The following is a 26,712-nucleotide window of genomic DNA, read 5'->3' on the forward strand; positions in this document are numbered from 1 at the left end:
GGCGATTTGCTGCAGATGCACAAGTAATTGGTATGCTAATGATGACGGCCTTTCTTATTGACGTACAATTTTAACATACACTGTGCTTCATAATGTTCCCGAACAGAAATGTGTCTTTGCTTTCGTTATTTATAGTATTTTGTACAAACACTATATTGGGCCAATGGGTGAAGCCTTATTAGACGTGGCACAGCTTGTGACCTTCTCTATTTGGATTGGCAGGTTTTGTTGCCACAGCAAATCCAAACATCCTGATGAGAAAAGACTGCACTTTGGCAACGGCCACCGTAAGTACTGGACTGTTTTTCTTCTTCAATCTTTCCTGTCTCCACTTTACAGTTCACTGAACTCCAATTAGTTGGTTGCATTATAAATTGCTTGAATGTTTCATTGCTGTGGATGTTTCTTTCTCACAATATTTTCGTACTTCTAAACAAACAATAGTCTTAATGGGAAATGTTACCACAGCTTGGCATGTATTTTATATTTAAAAAAAATCTCACGGCATACCATCAAACAAAAATGTCACAAAAAGTACGTACATATACTGAAATACGCATAATAATATAATAAAATACAAATATACAGTATATCGCTGGCATACATAGATGAAGGAATATACATTATTTGTAGCAAATGCTAACAAATTTTCAGACCAATTGAAATTGAATCATTTCTGTCACACGGTGGTTGGGTAGGCAATGGGAATCACTTAAAGTTATTTCAGTGGGTGGTATGGGAAAACTTTTCAGCATCTGGGAAAGAAATAATAAAGAAATTCTTGCAAGTCATTTCCATTTGTACTTGTTGATTTTTTCAATGTAAACAAAGAGATTACGAAAAAAGAGCTAAAAGTTAGAGGAAAATAACAGACATAATAACAAAAAGGAAGGGCATGTATATTGCAAATATACGTAGATTTCATGTATATTTGCATTGTATACATTACACTAAAATATTACAAAAACATTTAGATTATAGTGTTTGCCTTTTCCTTACTATAACCTTTAACCTTCACAGGTAGAAGCCCCAAAACTCTTCAAGACAGTAGCGAGATCTAGACTCATGAATAATTTAAATGGGTCAAGATGTGACTCTAAACTATCCACTCGGGAAGTCCAATTTAAAGAATGTTTTTTTTTTCTTCAATTTTCATCTGTCTCGACATTTTTGTTAGTCTTCAAGTGGCACTCAAATGCCTTTGGCTAGTCTTATGCTAGCCCCGCTAAGCTGGAGTGGATATGAATTTTGTTTCCGCTGAAAGTACTAAAATTGCAGCTGACCGGGAATAACTGAACGCTGAGGTAACGCTGAATCTAATAAGAAGATTTTGCGATGTGAAAAACACCATTTTTTTTGTCATCTCTTTCCTCACTGAAGCCAAGTTGACACAATGTAACACAAATGAACAGCAGCAAAGTATTATTGGCATCTGGTCTTGATTGGACTGGAATTTTCCCTGAACTGATCAACTTAGTTTTTCTTTTTAACTTGGATATAAGCCATTCTTATCATCATTTAGAAACATCTGTAAGGCTGTTGTAACATGTGTTTGAGTGACATTAACTGGCTTCTGCAGAGTATCAGAATGTATCCTGACATGGTAGGAAACTCAGTCAGACAAAAGAGATTACATCATCATAAAAGTTGGAAGCAACTGATTTTTTATTATTTTGATTAAATTGTGGTACTCCAAGGATTTAACGTTTAAACATCCAGAGTATTTACTTGAGAAGTGACCGTTTTTGAATGGCCATGTAATGAGACCTCCTCTTTCCTGCTCTAGTGCGTCTGCCAGGTATTAAGACCTACGTAGACCCCCACACATATGAGGACCCAAGCCAAGCTGTACATGAGTTTGCTAAGGAACTGGATGCATCCTGCATAGCCATTGATAAAGTGGTGGGAGCAGGTAAGAATCGACACTACCCAATGTTAATACAAAAACATTACAAGAAAGAAAAAGAAAAAATGACCGACATGTTTTTCACTTTGACTTTCTCTTCCTTCTGGCTTCATTCACATCATTCGCACAAAGTGCACTACAAAAAAATGGAGCACGTGCAAGGCTCATGGGTTTAAGTGCAGTGGCAGGTTATGTTAAGTGTGTGCCATAAAGTGTACTGCCGAGAATGATCATTCATTTTAATACCCCAGCCACTTTGATGGAGGAAAACAAATGACAAATGACAGCAAGTTTGTTGTAGTTGAGTCATTTAACCTGTTTTCCTCATTCTGTATCTTAATTTTATAAGCAGCCTCTCTTACTCCACATTTTTATTATTTAACAACTATATAACATATGCATTTGGTGTTTCAGTTCGGTAGAGGTTTACAACTGTACAATGTGCCAAAAAGGAGATGGATAGATCTTGTAAAAATTTTTTTAAAATGCATGTATATAAAAGTCAAATGCGGATGTGTGACCTTCACAGTCTAGAAGGACATTGCGGAATAGGCGCAATAAGAAAATATGATTTATAAACTGCTAATTATGGCTAAGCTCTTATTTAAACATTGTTAGCTTGTTAACAATTTATTAAAACTTGATGAACCATTTACATAACATTATGAATTATTAGTGCTCTCTAAATAACGAAACCTCTACTTTGGCTTGTTATTATAAATGCCAGAACCACATTAACTCATTGGCTCCCAAAAACGTACAAAAACATTAAATTTTAAATACTGCCATGGTCCCAAAAACGTATTTGATACTTTTTATTCTATTTTTATTTTTTTTTACGTTAGAGCATACAGAAGGCTTTGATGCAGCCTCTGACCTGAAGAGGTTGCTTAAAGCAATGGAAGTTATTACAAAAAAATGGCCAGCAGGTGGCAGCAGAGTATAAGAGATCAGCCATTATATGCAATAAGTTCTTTTTGCCAGTGTTTTCAACATGTTTGTGAATAATAATTTAACTTAGCTATATTCTAATGCTAATTGCTGTAAAACTGAAACAGATGCAAATATACTTTTGTTTTTGATGAAAGAAGAGACTCTTCTTTTCTGTGGGCCTTGCAAAATCAGTCAAAATCCAGTAAAACAGCCAGGAGCAATTGGGGTTGCTTCAGTGAAGATGACTGGGAGTGAATCAGTAAATTAACGTATATTCAAAGTTATGTTAAACTGCTGTAGGTCATTTACCACGCTTAAAAGGGTAACTTTATTGCATCCATGAACTCTCATACACAATGGTCCTTGAAGTTCTCATCTGTCTTAGATGGTTAACCAAACTTTGATCTTTCTGCAAATTGGTGATCGTGTGTTAAAAGACAGAACGCAGTTTTGGATTTTTTTTTACATGGGACTTTCCCATCAAAGTGAGATACCCCGCTCCACTTGAAACAGGAAGTGAATGAGTGTCCCTAATCAAGCCTTATTAAAACGAGATCTCCACTCTGTGGGGGTGACCACAAAAAGAGCTCCTTTCCCCTGCCTGGTCTGCTCACTGCAGGACGGAGCAGGCATGATGTTGGTATTTAGACAGGTTGTAATTATTCTGGCCTAAATTCTTCCAGACCCTGTTGTTTCACGTCCAGATTTTGACCCATGCTCTGTGTTCCAGAGTTGCACGGGGAAATTATAGTGTGAGCCAGAGGAAGCGCGAGATCTACAAATGTCTTAGCTCTGACATCACCAAGCGCTCCAAATGCATATACGTTGTCGACTACGCATTCTTGATCCACTTGTCTAAAGCTGGGCCAAATCCCTGTAGCCAGCTGCAGCATTGATGGTTGCATTTGAAGCATGCGCTCTCCCTGCACCACTTACTGTACATTGTGCAAAACACACACTGGCACGGGATGAAGTAAACACGCACACATCCCCTCACCGGCAAGGAATTCTAATCAGAGCGTATTGAGTCACCTTGCACCCAGTTGTACTAACAGACAATAAGGCTGTGTCAACAGGAAGGGAATTTTCTCCATTAGGCATTTTTATGTTTAATAATGATTCAAAAATACGCTAGTTAGCTCACTACACAGACAGTAAGTCATAGTTTCCATTTTTAAGATTTTGCAAGTTTTTAAGCAAACCCCAAGCTTAATATTGCTATTGTGTGTTACTGGATTAATCTAAGGACTCTTTATATCACCATGTGTGACTATATTTTGAGTTGAGTCATATAATATTGATGTTATCCGTTGTTATGCAGTTACTATGCCCCTTATGATGATATTAGTTCATTATTATTTATTAACCATGCTTAGTTTGTCTTTTATTATGCAGTTACTTTGTCCCTTATGATGATACTATTTGGTTATGATGCATTAGCCATTATTAGATTGTCTATTATAATGCAGTTACTATGTCCCTTGTGATGCTAATCTTTGATGATGATGCATTAGCCACTCTTAGATTGTCTATTCATAGGCAGTTACTATGCCCGTTATGTTGATAATGTTTGATGATTATGCATTAGCCATACTTGTGTGTCTATTTTTATGTAGTTATTATGTCCCATATGATGATAATGTTTGATATGGTGCATTAGCCACTCTTAATGTTTCTATTCATAGGCAGTTACTATGCCCGTTATGTTGATAATGTTTGATGATTATGCATTAGCCATACTTGTGTGTCTATTTGTATGTAGTTATTATGTCCCATATGATGATAATGTTTGATATGGTGCATTAGCCACTCTTAATGTTTCTATTCATAGGCAGTTACTATGCCCGTTATGTTGATAATGTTTGATGATTATGCATTAGCCATACTTGTGTGTCTATTTGTATGTAGTTATTATGTCCCATATGATGATAATGTTTGATATGGTGCATTAGCCACTCTTAATGTTTCTATTCATAGGCAGTTACTATGCCCGTTATGTTGATAATGTTTGATGATTATGCATTAGCCATACTTGTGTGTCTATTTTTATGTAGTTATTATGTCCCTTATGATGATAATGTTTGATGAGGATGATGCATTAGCCACTCTTAGTTTGTCTATTTTATGCAGTTTCTATGTCCCTCATGATGATAAGGTTTGATGATGATGCATTAGCCACTCTTAGTGTGTCTATTCTTATTCAGTTACTATGTCCCTTATGATTTAGTTGTCAGTTACCAAGCAGTTGCTATGTTCTTGCATTAGTCACTCTTATATTGTCTAGTCACTGTCATTTTATTATTATAAGCCTATATTCTGTCAGAGAGTTACTAAAATACACTTTTGTCAACATTTCGAGGTTCTTTAGCCAAGGTTTCTCTCAGCATGTCAAGCTTTCCTATCCTTATGCTAACTTTCTTTCATGTCTTTGCGGTTCATTCTATACATCCAGCCCTGCTCTCGCGATCACGTTTTTTTTTCAGTCAAGATTTCTCCGGCAAGTGTTTTCTTCGAGGCCATCTGCATCCAGCCTTGCTCTCTGTTGTTACTTTGTATACGTAAACTCTGTTTCTCAGCTCCCGTTTTTTGTCTGCATTTGCGTCCTAGCTACGCACCTCACGTGACACCAAGGGTACCTAAGTAGCACACATTCATCTTCATATATGGTTCATAAGTACTGTCCAATACAATAATGTCAGAAAATGCAATGGCTGATTAGAACTAAGAAAAAAAAGAAACTCTTTCAAGACGTTTTTTGTAAAACTGTCCTGGTTTGACTTTTAGGGGAGTTTGGTGAGGTGTGCAGCGGCCGTCTGAAGCTACCCAGTAAGAAGGAGATCTGCGTGGCCATCAAGACTCTAAAAGGAGGATATACAGACAAGCAGAGGCGGGACTTCCTTGCCGAAGCCTCGATCATGGGACAGTTTGACCACCCTAATATCATCAGGCTGGAGGGTGTCGTGACACGCAGTGAGTCAAATGAATTCGTCAATTTCTTTTTCAAAGTAAAATGCTTAACTGTTACATTTAACACTGTAGAAGAATGCGCAGGGAAAGGTCTGATATATGATTTGTATCCACATTCCATGACACGTCTCTTCTCTCTGGAGTCTTTTTACTGATTCTGATCTGAAAACGTCTTTGACAAATGGCCCTAAAGTGGCCGACGCTTTAGAGAAAATGGCAGCGGTTTTATCGAGTTGCCGTGGTGTAAATCTCTGCAGATCAATGTACTCTGATCAAAGCTGTGTCCTTAGTGGGCATGAATCCATATCTTTTTGCTTGCTCCCCTCTGGGTCTCTTTATAGGACTATCATCAGCGCACAGAAGGAGTCTTTAAAAAGGAATGAGTGCAAAAAAAAAACAAAATAATGAGTCTGAACTTTGTCGCTGAGAAACATGCCTGGCCTCTATCTTTCCCTGAGGCGCCAGCCTTGTTAAGAAGCCCTGCTATAGAGTGACTAAAACACCAAGAGCCTCTCCTCACTTAATTGTCCTCAATTTTTTTGCTTTCCCTTGTTTAATCTCCCTCAGTCTAATTCTCTTATTCTCTTGTGTGATCTCACTGTCTAAATTGCTCCATGCCTCTTTTTTTTTAATTCAGTTCAGCTGGATGGTTTGACTTTGCAGAAAGTACTTTTTTTCCCCTAAAAAGCCAATGCCAGGCCTAACCCCCCCCCCCAAAAAAAAGATAAAATGTTGATTATTTAATTGTTTGACATAGACTAAATAGTAGATTATTGTGTACTACATACCACATAGCTAACTATAAAAGACCTTGTACAAACAAGTAAAATATATTTAATAAAATTAATAATAACATAATATTTAATATAGCCTATCTTCTAGCTGTGTGTATGTGCGTGCATATGCATGCTTATGTGTGTGAGTGTATTTGTGCGTGAGAGACATTTGGAGGGATAACCAGAACATGTGTGCATGAGTTGGAGAAGCCCGGGAGCAGGGTTTGATTTTAGGTTCATTTGCTCTGCACACACACACACGCACGCACACACACACACACAGGGTGATTTATTAAACTGCTCCTGTTAATTCTTAATCCTGAGACTTTCACACCCCATTTACCTTGCTGCTTTTGGGTGATCCACAGGCTGCATATTTTCAGAGACACACACTTGCATGTTTGATGCTCACACACGCACACACACACACACACTCAGTCATCCACATGAGGAGAGCGACACAACAAAGTGGCTGCAGGGCCTTTATCTCTGCTGCCGATGCAAAAAGAGAGAAACGGATGGAAGTATAGTGGGAGGAACCCGTGTGTGTGTTTCAATCACTTACTATAAAATCGTTCTCTAATAAATGTGGCAGTCCATCACCATGTTGTAGGAGTTTAAGCGAAGATGTGTAAACTATGATAGTAAAAGTAAGCTTTGCGATCTTATTGAGACAAACTACCGGTATGTTCAATTTTCGAATTAATCAAGTGAAACGAAAACAAAACATTTTTCAGTGAAAGGGGCGATAAATTTACCATATTTTTGGGCCTGTGCTTCATTATGAAGCACTACTTTAAAATTGTGTGTGTGTGTGTGTGTGTGTGTCCATGCCCACCCCAAAAACAAAACAGGGTGTCAGGCGATACATTTTTTAAATGTAATTATTTGCATGACTTCAATAGTTAATTCACGATTAATCGCAAATTTTACATCTGTTCTAAATGTACAATAAAATGTTAATTAAAAATATTTATGTTCTAAGTTTAATACTCTTCTTAACAAAAGTGGGGAAAAAATGTTGAACTAATAGAAATATGGCTGCATCTTTTAGTCATTGATTCAGTAATTTCATAATAATTCATAAAATTTAGTTAAAATTAAAAAGATGCACTGTACTGTAAAAAAATGAGTGTGATATTGATATGTGTTGAGGTCATTTTCTGCCACTAGATGGCATAATTGCATTTTTAAGACGGTGGCAGCTCAGTACATTTTTCTTTTCATATTAAGAGCTATCTAATCTTTAATATTAAATAAGTTGTGAAATTGTGCACATTTAAAAAATTGTAAAATATAACTTGACCCCAGTCTACACAAATATATGATTTATTTATTTATTTTTTACTGCAAAATTTGGACGTGTACGTGTCTGCTGCGTTGCAACTGGAATTCCCCCAGCTTTCCAGAATAAGGGGTGGTCATTAATCATGCGTTAAAAAAAATAATGGCATAAAAGGAACTAAATTAACTCAAAACTAACAAATTAATTTTGACACAGTTCAAAAAAATATATATTATAAAATATAACAATGTTGAGCTTTGAGAAACAGATGTCAGAAGAAATTACTCAAAATTGTATATATAGCGGTGACCTGCAAACAGCTTCATTTGAATCATATTTTTGATTCCTCTTGCTGAATAAATATCTAAATTTATATATTACGGCCAATCGAATTTCCACATAACTCAAAACCAATCATGTTCTTTCTAACATCAAGTATTTTGTGTCTAATTGAACTATTCAACAATGCCAGTCAATATAAAGTACACTGATTTGTAACACAACACACATTAAAATTAAAACCAGCCTACTTAGGTTGTATATATGGTTTAGCTTGTAATAGTAGATGGTGTGCTGCTCAAACAGTAATTGATATCATCTTTTCGGTTGCAGCCTGCTTTGAAATAATTAAAGTGATCAATCATGAATTGGATGGGAATGTTATTTCTTTCATCGGCGGTGATAGATTTGTTACATTAAACACACAATTCCATCACTGGTGCCACATCCGATCCAGATGTGAGGACAGTTCGCACATCATATGGAAAGGAGAGGAGGGGCAAATTCATCAGGATAAAATGGAGATGGAGCATATGGCTGGTGGCAAGTCAAGAGTGAAGCAGTGACAACAAAGCCATCTGGGACACAACAAGTCTTGACGCCAGGCCTGTTGATTTAACAATGGCTGCTTTCAAAGATGCATAAAGTGATTTTTTTTTTCCCCCCTCCCTGTGTAATAAACCTCATGCTGGCTGTAGTTTGAAACAAAGATGCCACTCTTGATTGCTGACCTTCTGGATCCACTAAACTAAGTTTTTTAAGTAAAAAACTTCTTTAATTGCAAATTGCAATTTGGTTAGCATTATAACTGCATGGATAACAGATAGAATGGATAATGAATAGAAGTCATGAATGTCATTCTCTTTGCAGGTAAACCCGTCATGATTGTCACAGAGTACATGGAGAATGGTTCACTGGACAGCTTTTTAAGGGTGAGTACTCATGAAATGATGCGAAAAGTCACAAATATATTTTGTATTTTGTGCCTCATTTTAGCACATTGAATAGCAAAAACTGAGAATCAAAAGCTGAGACAACCGTCAAAAGTAGAAGAAAAAATGTGGGTAGTCGAAGGTCAAAGGAAGCTCTGTGCTACTTACGCAGAAGCAGCTGGCTAGCAATAGCTTTGGCTAGCTACTAGTGTACCTAAACGCGCTGCGGAGTCGCTCCCGAGTTAGTAATCATCCCCTGAATGGCAACAAATGAACTGCCGGTAGATTTATGACAAATGTCTTCCTGACAAAGGGATAACCAAGAAATAACGGGTAGGCATGCTAAATGCTAAGCTAACCTAAGATTGACAGGACTTGCACGTTGACCATCGCAATAAAGTGTTTTTTGCTTTGCCTTCTAGACAAAAAATATATAATAAAGTTTCCTGCTATACACAATATGAATTAAAGAAATAAAAATGATTGATTCTATATTTAAAAAAAAAGAAAATCATTTGTTCATTCATTTTATTCTCATATTTTCATTGTTTAAAAAATCCTTCCTTGCTTCTCATCCCCTGAATGGCAACAAATGAACTGCCGGTAGATTTATGACAAATGTCTTCCTGACAAAGGGATAACCAAGAAATAACGGGTAGGCATGCTAAATGCTAAGCTAACCTAAGATTGACAGGACTTGCACGTTGACCATCGCAATAAAGTGTTTTTTGCTTTGCCTTCTAGACAAAAAAAATATAATAAAGTTTCCTGCTATACACAATATGAATTAAAGAAATAAAAATGATTGATTCTATATTTAAAAAAAAGAAAATCATTTGTTCATTCATTTTATTCTCATATTTTCATTGTTTAAAAAATCCTTCCTTGCTTCTCATCCCCTGAATGGCAACAAATGAACTGCCGGTAGATTTATGACAAATGTCTTCCTGACAAAGGGATAACCAAGAAATAACGGGTAGGCATGCTAAATGCTAAGCTAACCTAAGATTGACAGGACTTGCACGTTGACCATCGCAATAAAGTGTTTTTTGCTTTGCCTTCTAGACAAAAAATATATAATAAAGTTTCCTGCTATACACAATATGAATTAAAGAAATAAAAATGATTGATTCTATATTTAAAAAAAAAGAAAATCATTTGTTCATTCATTTTATTCTCATATTTTCATTGTTTAAAAAATCCTTCCTTGCTTCTCATCCCCTGAATGGCAACAAATGAACTGCCGGTAGATTTATGACAAATGTCTTCCTGACAAAGGGCTAACCAAGAAATAACGGGTAGGCATGCTAAATGCTAAGCTAACCTAAGATTGACAGGACTTGCACGTTGACCATCGCAATAAAGTGTTTTTTGCTTTGCCTTCTAGACAAAAAAAATATAATAAAGTTTCCTGCTATACACAATATGAATTAAAGAAATAAAAATGATTGATTCTATATTTAAAAAAAAGAAAATCATTTGTTCATTCATTTTATTCTCATATTTTCATTGTTTAAAAAACTCTTCCTTGCTTCAATTCCCTGCAAAATAAAGTTAATCCTCAAATGAAGTCATTTTGTACCGCAGAGAAAAAAAATAATATTTCGAGCCTTGCACTAATAATGAACTATTGCTGCTGATGAAAGGTTTAATGTCATAATTTTTTACCTGAGCATCTCCAAATAAAATTAGACCTCACAAGAACAAAAGGAGAAATTAAACCAGGTTACGTGATCATACAAGTCAATTCAAACTGTGAGTCAGACTACCTGATACCTTTTTTAGTCAATGTCAAATGGTCCGTGTGCAGTGAAAAGAATTGCAGTCATGGTGTCATAGCAAAGCATAACGACTCGAACCGCATCACAATGACAGCCTCTCCAGACAGCGGTGACTTTGCTTACGGCACGGCTCATTTGCCAGCTACCTTTTCTAATTCAGTAAGCACGCACAAACAGTGATTCTGACATTATTATGTCTGATCAAGAAATACGGGAAATTCCCTTTCTGACCTTGGGCTCAAAACAAGACAAAAATATTGAATGCTCTCTTTTCAGTGACATAAATAGCTCTAACAAATATTACGTCAGATGGCGTAATTGGCACTGGGGATATCCAATGGGTGGAGCTTGAACTAGTCACTTTCCCCTTTAATAAATATAAAGCGTAATCTGCATTATTGTCAATGACTATCTTCAGTTCTGGTTCACATTTAGTTCTCTGTAGAGTTCGTACCCATTACATACACACATTCATCATGCAGGGAGGGACTTCTTTTTTTGTTGTATTTTTACCATGTCTCTGCTCCTTAAAAAGGAGTGACCCGCCTCACTGAAATTAGTCAAAGCATGAGAGCCAAGTCATAACATTGACATCAAAGCTTGCAGACTCATGTTTTAGCCCTTCTGCACTGCATCATGGTTCATCCTGCAGGAGTAGCTGTTTGTTGGCATGTTGCCCGAGGGGCCTGCACTTCATCTCTGTAGATGTGTCATATGCGCACACACACAAAACACACACGCAAACTCATAGCTTATGCATTATAGCATATGTGGGATTGTGGAAGGCTTTGAAGTGACAATTCCAGGTGGTCTGGCCACTAACCGCTGCTGTCGAAAATGAGATGGTCAAGTCGGGTTCATAAACAAACTAAAACAACACAAATGACTCATTTGATTCTGGTCTTGAAAAAGACGTAATCTCATTTTAGCCACTTATATACAAAAATTTACTCACAGACTGAATTAATTTATCAGTAGCAAATGGCAACGAAGTATAAAATTGCTCATAAAGCACTTTACAAACCGTTGTCCTTAATGGCTTCCCTTGCACTTCATCTGGCCACCATCAGGGGCTCCCACTTCCCCCGATTGCCTTGTCACACCTGGCGTTATTTAGTAATTAGGGGGTAAAGAATTGTTGGGCAGGTATTATTCTTTTTACGTGGGATGGCACAATGTTAGTGGAGAGGTCCATTTTCTTTTGCATTGTCTAAAGTTTTTCTCTTTTTTTCTTGGTCTGGGTCATTTTTGTTCGTTTAAACTTTTTTTTCTGATGCAACATCTCGTTTGTGAGGAGGTCCCACACAAAAAAAATACAAGGCAATCTATTACAACACACCAGACATAAAAGACAAAAATAAATAAATAAAAACAAAAAAACAATACATACAATAATACTAAACAGAGACAATCTTAATCTCAACACAACATAATTCTAAATATTTTATAATAATAAAATAAAATAAAAGAATACAGCATGATAATACATTATTGAAAAAATTGACAATCTGTTTTTAAATAATTAAACACGATATTTTAAAAAAAAATGTTGTGCTGGACCCCTTTGCAAAAGTCGTTTAGACTAATAAATACCTCAGCACATTCAATCAATTCTATTGAGGATTGGGATTAATCCCGAGTGTTACACCAGAATTTTATGAAGGATAAAAATTATTTAGGATAAAAATGTTTTTGGTTTTTTTTGTTGACAAATTCAACTTTTTGGAAACAATTTGGTGAATGAATGTTTTTTGTTTTGTTTTTTCAAACTGGACTGTCAGGTTTGGAATTTTCATTTTGTTTTGAGTTTTTTTTTTTAAATTTAGTTAGTTCTAATTCGTTTTCAGGGTGCTTCTGTTAGTTTGTCTTAGTTGTGTTTAGAAAATGCTAGTTTTAGTTTAGTTTTAGTTAGTTTCAGTATTAGTTTTCGTTTAAAAAAAAAAAGTGCATTGGAGCCAAAAGTCAAGCATGAAAAATTGTTGAGTCATCTGAAGGTGCTTTTCTATTGGCTGCTGCTAGATGATGTCACTTCTGCGTGACACACTTTCGAACATCCTAATTCCGGTTAAAATCGAAATAAATTTCCTTTAAATCACATTTAAAATCAACCCCAAAGGCTCATGCATTAAATTAATTACCCAATACTAAAACTAAGGACATATTCAATATAATTGTAGTTAGTTTTGTTTTTTTAAAAAGCATTTTCGTTTTTATTTTATTTCGTTAATGAAATTGTTTTTAAATTTTAAGTTGAGTTTTCTTTTCGTTAGTTTTTGTTAACTAAAATAACCTTGGACCCAGTGCACAGAGAACTGTTCGTTAAAGATGGTCGGATGAGCTAAGTGTAGAAACAAACACAGTTGGGGTGAACTAGAACAGAGCCAGGTCAACATTAGTGATCTTTGACCTCACAAATCAAAATTCAGACGCACAATAGTATTTTGTGTCCTTATATTCTTATACTTAATTTATTAGAGGTGCAATAACATATGAGACTAATATTTTTGTGTGCCTTGTAAATGTATTGTTCATAGATTTAAATATGATTTTATACACAAAGAGGAGAAACATGGAGTAATTATAATGCCGTGCATGCCATTGTTGTCATGTTATGTTTCTGCAGTGTCAGAGTTGTTTGCCCCTGTAAGAACAATTTTCAAGTATTACATTAACTTAAATGTTCTTCCTTATGCTTCTTCCCAGAAACACGACGCCCAGTTCACCGGCATTCAATTGGTTGGCATGCTGCGTGGCATCGCCTCAGGCATGAAGTATCTGTCAGACATGGGCTACGTTCACCGAGACCTCGCTGCACGAAATATCTTAGTCAACAGCAACCTGGTGTGTAAAGTGTCGGACTTCGGCTTGTCAAGGGTCCTGGAGGATGACCCCGAGGCCGCTTACACCACAAGGGTGAGCTCAAACACACACCTGACAGCACAGTGATTAAGTAGGACATGCACTAAATCTTTCTGGGAGGAGCAACTGAATTTAGAGTGTATTTGACTATTTTAACCCCCTAGGCGTTATTGTGACCATTTTTGGGCTTTTTGTTGGTTCTGACCAAGCCATTTCAAAATAAAATACTGCCCACGGGTTAAGTAATATAATGTATGATAGGAAAGGACGGTATATTAGATATTCATTTTAATATTACTTACTCTGAGATAAAAAGGAAAAAAGTATATTATTATAGTTGAAGATAGTCAGTGGCTTGTTAATATTCATACTGTAACTAGAAACAATCCCCTGCCAACATTTGACTGGCATTCCGCTTACAGTACCAGCCGGCCTGGCATGCTGCAGACTTACAGCTGTGTTATTTTGCAGCATGTGTGTGGTCATTTTCATCACAGGGATAATACAGTCTAGACTATACACGCAGCCCCTTTAAGCATGTTGCAATTTGCTGACCAATGATTGCTTGTCAAATAAACAGGCCAGGGTGCCATTTGCCTTCCTGCTAGAAACGCAAAATGAAATGTGGAATGATAAAACAATAATAAACAAACGTATGTTACAGTAACTGACAATGCTTCACGTAGGAATTTTATCTTTCCCGATTCATTAGGCAAATTATGTTGGGGTGTTTTTATATAATTTATCATACATTTGAACAAGGGAAGCAGATTGTCACATACTGTATAAGTAGTTATTATGTCTGCGTGTTGCAATTCTGTCTGTAACTCAGCCATACATTAAATATTATAATGCACACGTGTATGCAATTTGGCCATATACATCTGACTGTGTTTCCTTGGAGCTGTGCGAGCGTGTGTTGTTATAGAGGAGCGTGTGTGACTGCACACCACCATGCATGAAGTGAATAGTCTTGGCCGATGACTTTTTGTTAGTTTTGGCTGCCATCGGCCTCCCTCCCTCAGCTCCATGTCCCTCATTTGTCTTCTTTCTCAACTCAAATGACAAATGAAGCCGGCGATACAATAAGAAATGTTGCAGGAAATTTTGGATTAGATTTGAAAGATGTGTTATGTTTGGAAAATATTTCATTTATTTTGGTAATGAATACATGCCAGTGTGGGAAACCCAATCAATCTATTATGGCCTTTTAAAGTTGAACACATGTGACTCAGCAGTTTTTTGGGGCCCACTGTGGTTTTACAGTAAGTCTGACCCATACTGTATGTCAATATGGACTATGGTGTGAATAGTCTTGGCATATCACTGGTGTTTTTGGGTGTCCTAATCTTTATTAATCATCTGTGGCCATATTCCTAAAGATTCTTTGTGCAAAGAGTTTTTCCTCGTGACCACATTTTAAGAAAATTCTTAAAAACATGATGTTTCCTTAGAATTTCCCCTAAATGTGAAGAGCAGATCCGAGTAAAGAAAATACTTTTGACCGGCTTAGGCGTTCCCTAAGCAGAAGACAAAATGGCCAGCATAATGTGTGTGCAAAGTTTTCATGTTTTCACAAATGTTTAGACCATCAAAATCAGTGTGATTTTTCTTGGCAAACGGTGAAATAAAAAGCTTTGTTTTTGCATTTCATCTTGAACATTTTTAGATGAAAAACTGACAGTTGTAAGACAATCGGATACAATTTCATGGACTTCTTTAAAATGTGACCTCTATAAAAAGCCATACATTTGGCTAGTGGATTAATTTGATGCTGCGATGATGCCCACTATCACCATTTTTTTTTTCTACTAGCTTTTACCATCAGCCAATCACAGCTTTTGAAATGATGACTCAGAATGACCGAATGAACAATACTGAGCTCTCCAGAAATTTTTTTTTAAAAAAAATAAAATGAAATGATGACTCACACCTAGCAATGGGGTCAGGAGAGAGAGAGGATTTTCCGAATCTTGAGGAATACGGGCCCTGATTAAGATATTTGGACACTGCTCTGATTTCAAGTTTTTGGGAGTATTTTGGCGAAGGGCCTTTTTATGTGTTCAAAGCAAGGTCTATAAATGCATGGTTAAATGAGTCTTATGTGGAATTTTGGATGGGCCAATCTTCTCAAATTTTCAGTTCCTGCGGGATGCGCCAAGGCCAAGCACAACATTTTGTATGATCGTGGTAGAGCCAAACCAGACACAACTCAGCCGTAACGTCTTCATGGGCTTCAATGTAATAGTTTCCCCATTTTAAGTTGAATTGGCGTTTATATTTCAAACGTTTTGGCAAAAAACTCAATTGACAAACCTCTGTCTCTCTGGTCTCTCAGGGAGGTAAGATCCCTATCCGGTGGACTGCTCCGGAGGCGATTGCTTACAGGAAGTTCACGTCATCAAGTGATGCTTGGAGTTATGGCATCGTGCTGTGGGAAGTAATGTCGTATGGGGAACGGCCTTACTGGGAGATGTCCAATCAAGATGTGAGTACACAGATAGCCTTTTGCAGTGCACAACCACACTCAAGTGGCAGCAAACATCCACTGCAGTAATGTCAAGCTTTAATCAATACTTTCCTTTTCTTTCCTATATCAAGGTAATAAAGGCCGTAGATGAGGGTTACCGCCTTCCCCCGCCCATGGACTGCCCCGCTACACTTTATCAGCTGATGCTAGACTGCTGGCAGAAAGAAAGGAACAACCGGCCCAAGTTTGAACAGATAGTCAGCATCCTGGACAAACTTATACGCAACCCTGGTAGTCTGAAAATTACAGCCAACACCACCTCAAGGTATGGATATGCTCAGGATTTTAATAACGTCATGTGTTTCTATGGGCACCATTATTTAAAGAAAAAAAAGCATCACTGTTTATATACTGTAGGTCGGGAAATAAGTGTGGCCTCTCATGGTGTGAGTCTCACAAAAGTGAGCACACCCCTCACATTTCTGCAGATGTTTCGTTCTATCTTTTTATAAGACAACACGGAAGAAATGGCACTTTGACAAAATGAAAAAAGTAGTCAGTGTAGCTGTATTGTTCCCTCAAAATAACCCCAAATACAGCCATTAACAGATAAACCCCTGGCAACAAAAGTGAGTACACCCCAAGTGAAAATGCCCAATTTGTTAATATTTTGATAATGATTTAATGATGAACCCAAATACACTTCTGTGATGATCACAGCCTTGCTAAAGAGGCTGAGGGTAAAGGTGCTGTACTGGCCAAGCATGTCTCCAGACCTAAACCTAATTGAATATTTCTGGGATGGAAGGAGGAGGAGCATAAGGTCGCGAATGTCCGCCAACTCCATGATGTCATCATCAACTCGATGCCAAAGAGAGTTATGGCAGTGCTGTAAAATAATGGTGGTCTCAGAAAATATTGGCACTTCGGGCATTTTCACTAAGGGGTGTACTCACTTTTGTTGCCAGAGGTTTAGCTTGGATGGGTGCCATTATTGTATTTCAGAGTCAACTTTCTTTGCTCCATTTACATGATATGTTGTACTCATTTTCTAGCCACCAAAAATGTTTGTTACTCTATTTTTGTTTGTTTCATGCATCCACCATTTTGTTCTGGAGAGCCATGATGGAGGGCAGTATTTGTACAATTGTCAGTTCAGGCAGGATGCAGGACAGGCAAGTGGGTCTGCAGCAGCCGCATGTGGTATTACGGAGACGTCAAAGCTCATAACATTGACTAATGATTTCTTAAGAAAGTGAAAATAGGTCCCTTGGAGTTTGCATGTAATTTTCCTGATTGGCTTTTAACACTGGGTGAGCACCGGCTGGCCGACAGAGTCTAGCGTGCTGATTTATGGGAAGTTTGTGTGTGTGCGCGCGTGTGTGCGTGGCGGCAGTTGCGCAGTGGGAGCAGCTGCACTCAACTCTGCACACCTCGTTTGTCACAGAGCTGTCCTAGCTGGCTAATGGAGCACCCCTTCTCCCCCCACACCCAGACAAGAGCCTGGGACCAGAGTCTAGCATCTGGAGGGTTCAGGGGTGGGACCCAGTCAGAGTTTACTGTCTCTGCATGGAGAGGTTCTGGGATCATTGGGTCAAGGTTGACTGTCAGACACTAATTATAGGCCAACGACAGTCCAAACAGGGCTGGAGGGTTCTGTCTATCATGTCCACTGTACAGTGGTACCAAAACAGAGATTTCAGAATGGCATCACTGAATAATGCATGTGAATGCTCTACAAATTATGCAAATTTGCCAAACAAATTACTTTGTCACTACTTTACACATGTATTTGGAATCCTACATAAGACATGGATTTTTTTCATTGTTTTTATTGATGTTGCATACATTATGGATGAAAATACAAACAATAAAAACATATAGACTAATGCTAATGCTTCCAATATTCCACCCTCCGATAGATCTCTAAGTCCAAATAATTAAGAGGTGCAATGAAGACTCAAATGTAACTTATCACCGTAGGGCTAAAACTACAACATTGGCATGATTTGCATTGTGATATTTAAACTCTTCAATATTGTACTTATCAACCGATCCCTTCCATTTTGCAACAAATTACGTTGAGATTGCAATTCATTTTTCTTTTTTTCTTTTTTTTTTCTGGAGAGCTCAGTTATTATTCATTTGGTAATTTTACCGATTTGACATGTCATCATCATTGCTCTCTTTTTTTTTTTTTTTTTTTGTATGTGGGTGAGTGTGTGTGTCATTAGTTCACCTAAAACCTATTAAAAAATCCCATACGGTTCACCTAAACCGAACACTTCCAGCCAGAGTCGTGAGGCCAGGTCAGGAGACCCGAGGAAGGACCAAAGAAAGGAAAGGAAAGTGAAATCCAGCACCGACCAGAAATTGCAATTCAAAGGCACATCATTAACTAAATAAATCCATATTTTTTTCAAGTAAAAATCTCATATACATCCATTCCAATTACGGCACATAATATTAATCAAACATTTAGAGTAACAATCTTGCATGCACGAGTGATATAAAATCAAAACGTCACACCTGAAGTATTTCAGGTTAATAGCTTCCCTCAGACCACCTGAGTGGTACTGATTAGCGCTACACCACATCAATCATATCCAACAGACAGATCAGAAATTCAATTTAAAGGGCCAACGCTGGCTCTTTGTATCAACCTCTCCTCTCTGAGGGACTCCATGGGAATTGTCCCAGTAGCACAGCGAGAGATGAATTGCTCTCCCGCTATCCTGCTCTCATGCGTCTGCACAAGTTCTTCTCCTTGCCTCTTTGCCTCCCTTAAGATCGCTAAAAACAAGTTACACAGCTGTGGTTATCTGGAGGTCAAAAGAATGACAAATAGTGTGGAAGGGACGGGATAAAAAAAAAAAAATGACGGGGGCATCAAGTTTATTGTTTGACAATAGTACTTTTACTTGTGTCTTGTGTTTTCTTTACTCTGATGGTGTTACGGTCTGCAAGGGGCTTTAAAATTCCCTTTTGCCGTCTTGTTCAGATCTCCGTGTTTTCTTCACTAGTTGACCGCGCCTTGGCTTTCTGTGAGATGCTGCTCAAAATGCAACAACAGAGCAAACAAAGAGAATGAGAAGGCAAAGGGAAACAAGGTCGTTTGCAGTTTACATCTCAAAGGAAAGTCAAGGAGAAGGAAGGGGAGTAAAGAGATCAGAGGAGAACGAATGAAACACGAGCAAATACACAGAGATGATCAATACGTCGTTAAAATAAACACATCGGGGGCAAAAGTTTTAATTATTTGATAGTTTTGAATTTGTTTTAAATAACATCTGGTTTAAAAGTGATCATATCTTAGTTACAAGTATATCCTCTTTTTCAGAAATAAGTCTTCTTTAGTTGCCCCTGTGGGCCGTTCGCTATTTTGACATGCCTCTGATTTGGCAGGAAAAGATTCTGTCAATGTGCCACCCACTCACAGCCTTAAACACATTTGCCTCTTTTCCTTTCTCCGTTTGAGATGTCATTTTGCTTGTCCTCTAAGTTTATCGTATATTCTTTAACAAATCACACAATAGATACCATTTCACAGAATGATGTACATGTAAAAGTCGTGTGAGTAATTGTACCAAAACAATCACCAAGAAGAGTGAAATTTTCAATAACATGACCATCACTGTTGTTGTGTGAATGTTTAAACACTCAGACAATCTCAAAATCAGTGGTGGACTTTTTTTTTGTTGACACAAATTGCTGTTTTTTTCCTTGTATTTGTTTCCATTAGTCACTCATATTTATGAACTGTACAGATTTCCGTTCCATCTTCTTCAGCAGCTAACAATCAAAGTGTTTCAAAAAGTTTGCCTAATAGTTTTCCCAAATATATTAGAGATTCCGCAAAATGTATTGTAGAGGTTTTTCCTAACACTCGCCAAAGCTCTCGATACAACATTCTCATTGTGTTCTTTTCCTTTTTTTCTTCTTCTAAAAAAAAGGGAAGTACTTGTTTGAGAGTTGTTAGATAAGGGCCAAGTATCGAATATCGATTTTGCGTTAACTACGCCTGGGAAAGGAGCTGTTATGAAAAGCATTTGGAAGCTGCACTCATGAGTAAAGCAAAAGAAAAGTTTGGCTTGACAAAGCTCTCCCCTGACTTGAGGGATTATTGTACTCATCTGCCATTTAGTCAGTAAACGCAGTTTCCTCCTAGGAAATGTGCTTTTCACTGATTGTTATGTTAGATAGTAATCGGGGTGAAACTAATTTTTTAGTCAGTCCTTAACTGATTTCTACAAAACATTTTGGCCTTGATATAGGAAGTACCCATCGAAAAATGTATATCCCATATCACAAATGATGGCAATAGATAACACAGAACATTCTTTAGTAAATATTTCATCCTTCTCAATACAAAATATCAGGCGTTTATGAGGTTGCAATTTCTGACCATGGATATTTGATGCTGATCCAAGTAAAGATTTTTGCTTTAGTGAGGGTCTGTGCCCTACTTAGTCCCATTCTATTTATGATCATTATTAATGGTAAGAGTACCAGTGTGTGCTTGGAGGTCTGCCAATTTTTTTCAGTGATGGTCAGTGAAAATAGACAGCTTTGTTCAAGCTCCAGCATTGGGCTCTATAAAGTCCCTGTCTCTCTGAACTTTGTCAAGATGCATGAGATAAACCTGGAATACAAACAAAAAAAGCACATCTGCTGTACTTATTTATTTGTGCATATAAAATTCCTCAAGTACATTTTCCTTTCTGCTTTTTTTTGCTTCCACTCTCCCTCACAGGCCGGCCAACTTGTTGTTGGATAGAAGTAGTTCAGAGGTTCCCTCAGTGGGGACGATGGGTGACTGGATGGATGGAATGAGGACCTTGCCTTGCAATGAGGCCTTCTCTGGGGTCAGCTACAGCTCCTGCGATACCCTGGCCAAGACTTCCACAGAGTAAGACACAAACACACTAGGCTACTCTGCCTATTCATGTCAACAGCCTTTACAAGGGCCCAAATTGCGAGGGAAGCGTTACTGGGAATTTATCGAGTCCTTTGATAAAGAACACACAATCCTTCTCTCTTCTTCATCAGAAGATGAAAAAAAAAAGAAGCTATGGAGCCATTACTAAAGGTCTCATGGTAACTCATCATGACAGGCGTTTTCGCCATGCTCTCGATGTTTCGAGTATGACTATGAAGGTAGAAGGTGAGGGTGTGAAAAGAAGTGATAAATAGAGAAACCGAAATTGAGACTGTGGGAGATACAGTCGTAGGGAATTGTGAGCTTCACCAGAGATTGGAAAAAAATAGAAACTATTCATGGATGGAATGAGAGGGTAAACTTGACATGTGAAAAGAGCAGCAAGGGAGGCCCTCGCAAGAGAAAATGCAGACATGCTTGTCAGATTGGTATGCAAGATTGCCACATTCGCTATAATGTGGATTATGAGAAAAATGCAAACCGAACATCAAGCAATATTGTCCAAAAGTAATGTGGAGATCAAAAAAAAAAAGGAGCAGATGTTTTAGTTGTGTACCACTGGGAGAGGATTACTGAATTCATATTATGTTCTGTCGCGTGAGGTGGGGAAATTGGACCCAAAAGCAGACATGACACAGAGGGGGATCAAACAGACAAAAAGTAACAACAGAAAGCATGGGCTGACTGCCTCAAAGAAAACTCTTGACCAAGAAACCTTGGCTAAGCAACCTTGACATACTGACGAAAGTGTTGCTTACTCTAGTTATGACCATGCTCCATTCTACATGACAGAATAAAGGCCTATATGACAAAGTAAGAGTGACAAATACTGGACGATAGCAGCTGCATAGCAACTGACAACATCATCATTATCACAAGTGACAAACACAGGTTAGGACCATAGCAACTGCATAGCAACCAAGGTTATTTTAGTTAACAAAAATTAGCTAAATAACTAAAACTAAAATTACAAAAAAAAATACAAAATTACAATACTAACTAAAACTAACTATAATTATAGTAAAAATATTCTTAGTTTTCGTCTTTGGTAATTAATTTTACACATTAGCATGTGGGGATTATTTTAAATGTGATTTTAATTAAATTTGTTTCAATATTAATCGGAATAAGGACGTTTGATAAGCGTGTCGCACAGAAGTGATGTCATCTAGCAGCAGCCAATAGAAAAGCACCTTCAGATGATGTCGCTACCAGGTGCCAATTTTGCGTGTTTGACTTTTGGCTCCAATGGCTTACCTTACCTGCTTTTTAATTTCATTCAGTCAAAATGCAACACTAGGTAAAAAGGCTGTTGCTTTTTTCACTTTACCATGGTATTTATTTAATATTGCACACAAGTAATACACAACATTTTTTTAACCGAAAACTATTACTAAAACTAAGCATTTGTGAAATAACAAAAGTTGCCCTGAAAGCTAATTAAAACTAACTAAATTTAAAAAACACAAATTTGAAAACGAAATAAAAACATCATCACAGTACCTTTGGTCAAGTCTCAATGGCCAACAAGTTCATTTAAAAACAAAAAAACAAATTCCACAGTTTGTTTAAAAGACAGTCCTCACTCCCATTTATTATCTGATCAATTGTATTGTTGCTCTCAATAGGTATGTTGAGTCAATGAAAAGTTATCTCCAGTCAACAACCCGCAAAAGAGCTTACTCTACTTTTTCGCAAATGACAAAACACACCACATAAGACTAATCTTGCACGAAAGAAATCCCATTGCCCTGCACTTCTCCCCCCCCCCCCCACACCCTGCGGCTAGATGCTAAATTGGATCATTTCAGTATTAATCCTCTGAAAGATGAGGCTATAGCAACCAAGGCCAACACCAGCACAAACTAGCAGCCTTGACTGAGACTATGCATTGCTCTATATAGATTACTCTATTGATTTGTACAGACTTAATCTAGTCCTTGATAGTCAGCACAAGTGTTGGCAGTGCTCTGACCTCCGACGAACAGCAGTCGTACTTGGCTGAAATGTGCTGACTCATCTAGTGGTGTAATTGAAGTCCAGTTTGGAGGATTGGTGGTTCCATTGTGTTTGATTTTGCGGATTAAAATTCATAACAAATTGTAACAAGGTAATATACGGTTTAGTGTAAAAAAAGACACACTGGTAGTCCTCTCAGGGAAATTTGGTGCACAAGCCGACATTTGACTTGGTTTGGTGTCTTGCGTAATCAGAATCAGATTTATCGGCCAAGTATGAAAAACACACGAGGAATTTGTCTTCACAGTCACAATCGGTCCGAGAAACACAAAAAATAAACAGAACGGGAAGCCGCTCAAGGGCACACCTCGATCAATATTTTCTTTTCTTTTCTTTTGGGCAGCAGTGGCAATTGAAAAAGGAAATTTTAGCCTATAGACACAATTACATCCACATTTGTAAAATAGATAATTTTTTGGGCCTCAATTAATAATTTTTGTCACGATGGGGTGGAGGACAGTAGGAGAACCACGGCAGGGATGCATGTAATACTGAACACAATTTATTTAACAAAAACACTAACAGGGGAACTCTAAATAAACAAAACCAACAAAGTTCAGAAAAAATCAAAGTTACAACAAAACACAAGAGACTGACGAGACAACGAGAGACACCTGGACAAGACACAAGTGGCTGGGGGAGCTGATTGGATGACGAGTACAGGTGCAAACAAAACCTAACAAGCAAGACAGGACACACATTTAAAACAACAAACCTAAGCATGATATACAGAAATCACAACAATTTTACCACTTTTTAAATTCAATTTTCTGCACAGCAAATTGTTGACAGCCCAAGAATGCACCCCATTTCTCACTTATTTGATTCCATGCGTGTGAGTAGACATCTTTTTGGAGAATGGAGTGGGAAAAACACCTGCGTACATGCTCTCCACTAAGTTCCCCGCCACGCGTGCTTTGTGCGCTTTTACAAATCTGGAAAAGCCTTCAAACCCTTCAAGGACATCGGAAATGATCATAGCTCTTATCCAGCATGTCCTGAAATTTGTACTGCCCGGGGATGGGCTTCTCTCCCATTTATATGAAGACTAGCCCTCTCATGTAGTTTAGCTTTCATATCTGAAAGGTGCAATCAGGTTCATAGACAGCAGTCCGTAGAGTACACACTGTGCTGTTGTCACATTTAATTATTCGAAATACAAATACCCTGCAGAGGTATTATACTGGGGTCATGGGAATGTCTGCACACACACTGAAGAAAGAAACACTTGACAGCTTGTTTTTTTTTTTTTTTGAGATACCTATCTCTGGCAGTGGTGTAATCCAACCCCTCAGGTTTATACATATAGAAAATCATCGCATTGTTTTGGCAACGCTGCCTGTTTTTGAGCTCATTCCTTTTGGCTATACTGATGAGAAAATAACAAACAGGCCCGGTTAATTAAGATGAGGTGGGGGGAAAAGGTAACACGTGGCTCATGAGATCATTCGAGAGGTTTTGAGTTTAAAGGAAAAATATGACACAAACATGAACTCACAGGGCCACAGATGAGCTTTAAATGTAGGGTTTGCCGTTTCCTATTATTCGGAATAAATTGTTGAATTCCTTCTGTCACGTCATCTTTCTGTTTAGTGATATTAAGTTGCCGTTTGACAATGTTGCACCTTTTTGTAAATGTGTTAGATGAGCCTTCAGAACAAAAAAAAAAAAAGTATGAAAAAATACCAACCAACAAATAGCGCTGGGATTCCATTTGTTAACATTGCTGGGCATGGCTGTGTCTCAGTAGAGTGATTCTGACAGAGGTCCACGTCACACCAGCAACTTGTCCAGAATGGGAGCCGTCCATGGGGATCACCACTCTCTAACACGCAGTTCCTCTCCTTTCGATTCCTCGGACTCTGGATGGTGGGTGGTGCAGCACGACCAAGGCCCTCCTCGGGAGCAGAACGTGATCTGTACAACTTCTGATTGGCCTTCACGTCTGGGTTTTAAGGGGATAGTTAGTGAGAACTTGATGGCTATGTTTCCATCCCACAATATTTAACTGCTGTATACATGTTAAAATTAAAAAAAAAAAAACATGTATGTCCGCTTTGGGAAAATAATACCACCACCTCACCACTTGAGACATTTTCCATTATTTTTTTACTGAGGTCAAAAGGGCAGTCAACCCCCAAATTTTCTTGACAATATTAAAATGTGAGCACCAACTCTAATCTAAACATGACATTCTGATTAATATTGTGTTTATAGAATATAAATTAAGCATCAAAATCCACCCATTTGTATCAATCTCAGGGGGCGGGGGAGCATTTTGCCACATGCTGTCGACTGAAAATGACATCAGAGTTGCTTGGAGGCAACAACCAATCACAGCTCACCTGTTTTCTGAGTTTGATCATGTGACGTTTGCAAGCTAATTCGTGATTGGTCATTACCTAAACCATGAGCAACTGTGATGCCATTTTCAGTCGACAGCAAGTGGCAAAATGGCCGCCCCCTGAGATGGATAAACAATACATGGATGGATTTGTTCTGCTTAATTCAGTATAGAACATCATATTATCAAGAATATTTGTGGGTTGGCCTCCATTTTAATCATCATTTAGTAACGTTTTGGACATACATGTTCTTGTTGGACAGTGGCAATTAAAATACTCAAAAGTGAGCACTACAAACAATTGACGACGAATACCAATAAATTGACATATTTTAATTGTAAAGCTTTTTATATTTAAAAAAATGCATTTCTACAGTGTGGATGGAAACCAAGCTATCGTCTCATTTTTGCAAACTAATGCTGCTTGTTCCTGCAACTCCTTTATTTGTATTGTTTGTTTTATTTTACTGCAAACCTGATACATCCCATTACATGTAACCCGTCCCTTTGTGTTCAAGCACGGATTGAAGCAATGTCTTTCTTGAAGTTTGCTGCTTTGCAAAAAACAATGTCCTGCTTCCATAACGAACCACTTAACAAACAAACAAAAAAAGGACCAGAAATAGTTTCTTGTAATGCCGCCACTTGGACTGCGACTTATCTGCTTCTACTAATATTGTATCTAAATGTACTCACCAGATTAGTGAGTTCTTGAATGAGTTTCTAAATTCACAGACTATGTTGTATTTCAATTACTGATCTGTAAGGTTGAATTGAAGCGGTAGCTCTTAATGAGCAAATGTCCTTGTTTAACAGCATGTTGAGTTCTATACCATGTACCAGTTGTGCTCCTTTCCCCATGTCCTGACTTGCCTGTTAGATCAAATTCAATTCAATCTAGTGCAGGAAACCAAACCATTGCATGTGATTGTTTCTTCCGCTGACAGGTCATAACTGCAACTGTCAGTGTATCGCCTCAGGCCTATATTGTTGATTATTAGCGATGGAGAGTAGAGACATATCCTCATTCAGAGCAGTGGCAGCTCACTGGCCTTCTGGGAAATGCAGTCCGGTGTGAATGGCAGCTGCATGGGAAAGTGAAGGGAGCCGTGCTGGGAGCATGTCATTAAATGTCACAAGGGTGTCACATCCTTCATCACTAATGCACACTTTCTATCTCTTTTTCTCCCAATCTTTCCCTCTGTCACGTCCCGCTCCGTCG

The 26,712-nt window shown here is 37.8% G+C and overlaps 1 protein-coding gene across 4 annotated transcripts in view; it reads left to right on the plus strand.

Annotated features, from left to right (window-relative positions):
- The window catches only part of epha3 (eph receptor A3), a 103,670-nt gene that overhangs the window by 73,445 nt on the left and 3,513 nt on the right, over positions 1-26,712 (plus strand). For 3 of the 4 annotated variants that reach the window (XM_077579429.1, XM_077579430.1, XM_077579431.1), the window contains 8 exons: positions 223-287; positions 1,787-1,912; positions 5,624-5,809; positions 9,017-9,078; positions 13,563-13,772; positions 16,057-16,206; positions 16,320-16,513; positions 20,942-21,097. In XM_077579429.1, coding sequence (XP_077435555.1) covers positions 223-287; positions 1,787-1,912; positions 5,624-5,809; positions 9,017-9,078; positions 13,563-13,772; positions 16,057-16,206; positions 16,320-16,513; positions 20,942-21,097 — 1,149 coding nt within the window. Of the gene's footprint in view, positions 1-222; positions 288-1,786; positions 1,913-5,623; positions 5,810-9,016; positions 9,079-13,562; positions 13,773-16,056; positions 16,207-16,319; positions 16,514-20,941; positions 21,098-24,893; positions 25,016-26,712 lie in introns of all 4 variants that reach the window. The other variant, XM_077579432.1, reaches the window with a different exon arrangement.

The sequence above is a fragment of the Vanacampus margaritifer genome, chromosome 11, assembly GCF_051991255.1.
Source record: "Vanacampus margaritifer isolate UIUO_Vmar chromosome 11, RoL_Vmar_1.0, whole genome shotgun sequence".
Classification (NCBI taxonomy): domain Eukaryota; kingdom Metazoa; phylum Chordata; class Actinopteri; order Syngnathiformes; family Syngnathidae; genus Vanacampus; species Vanacampus margaritifer.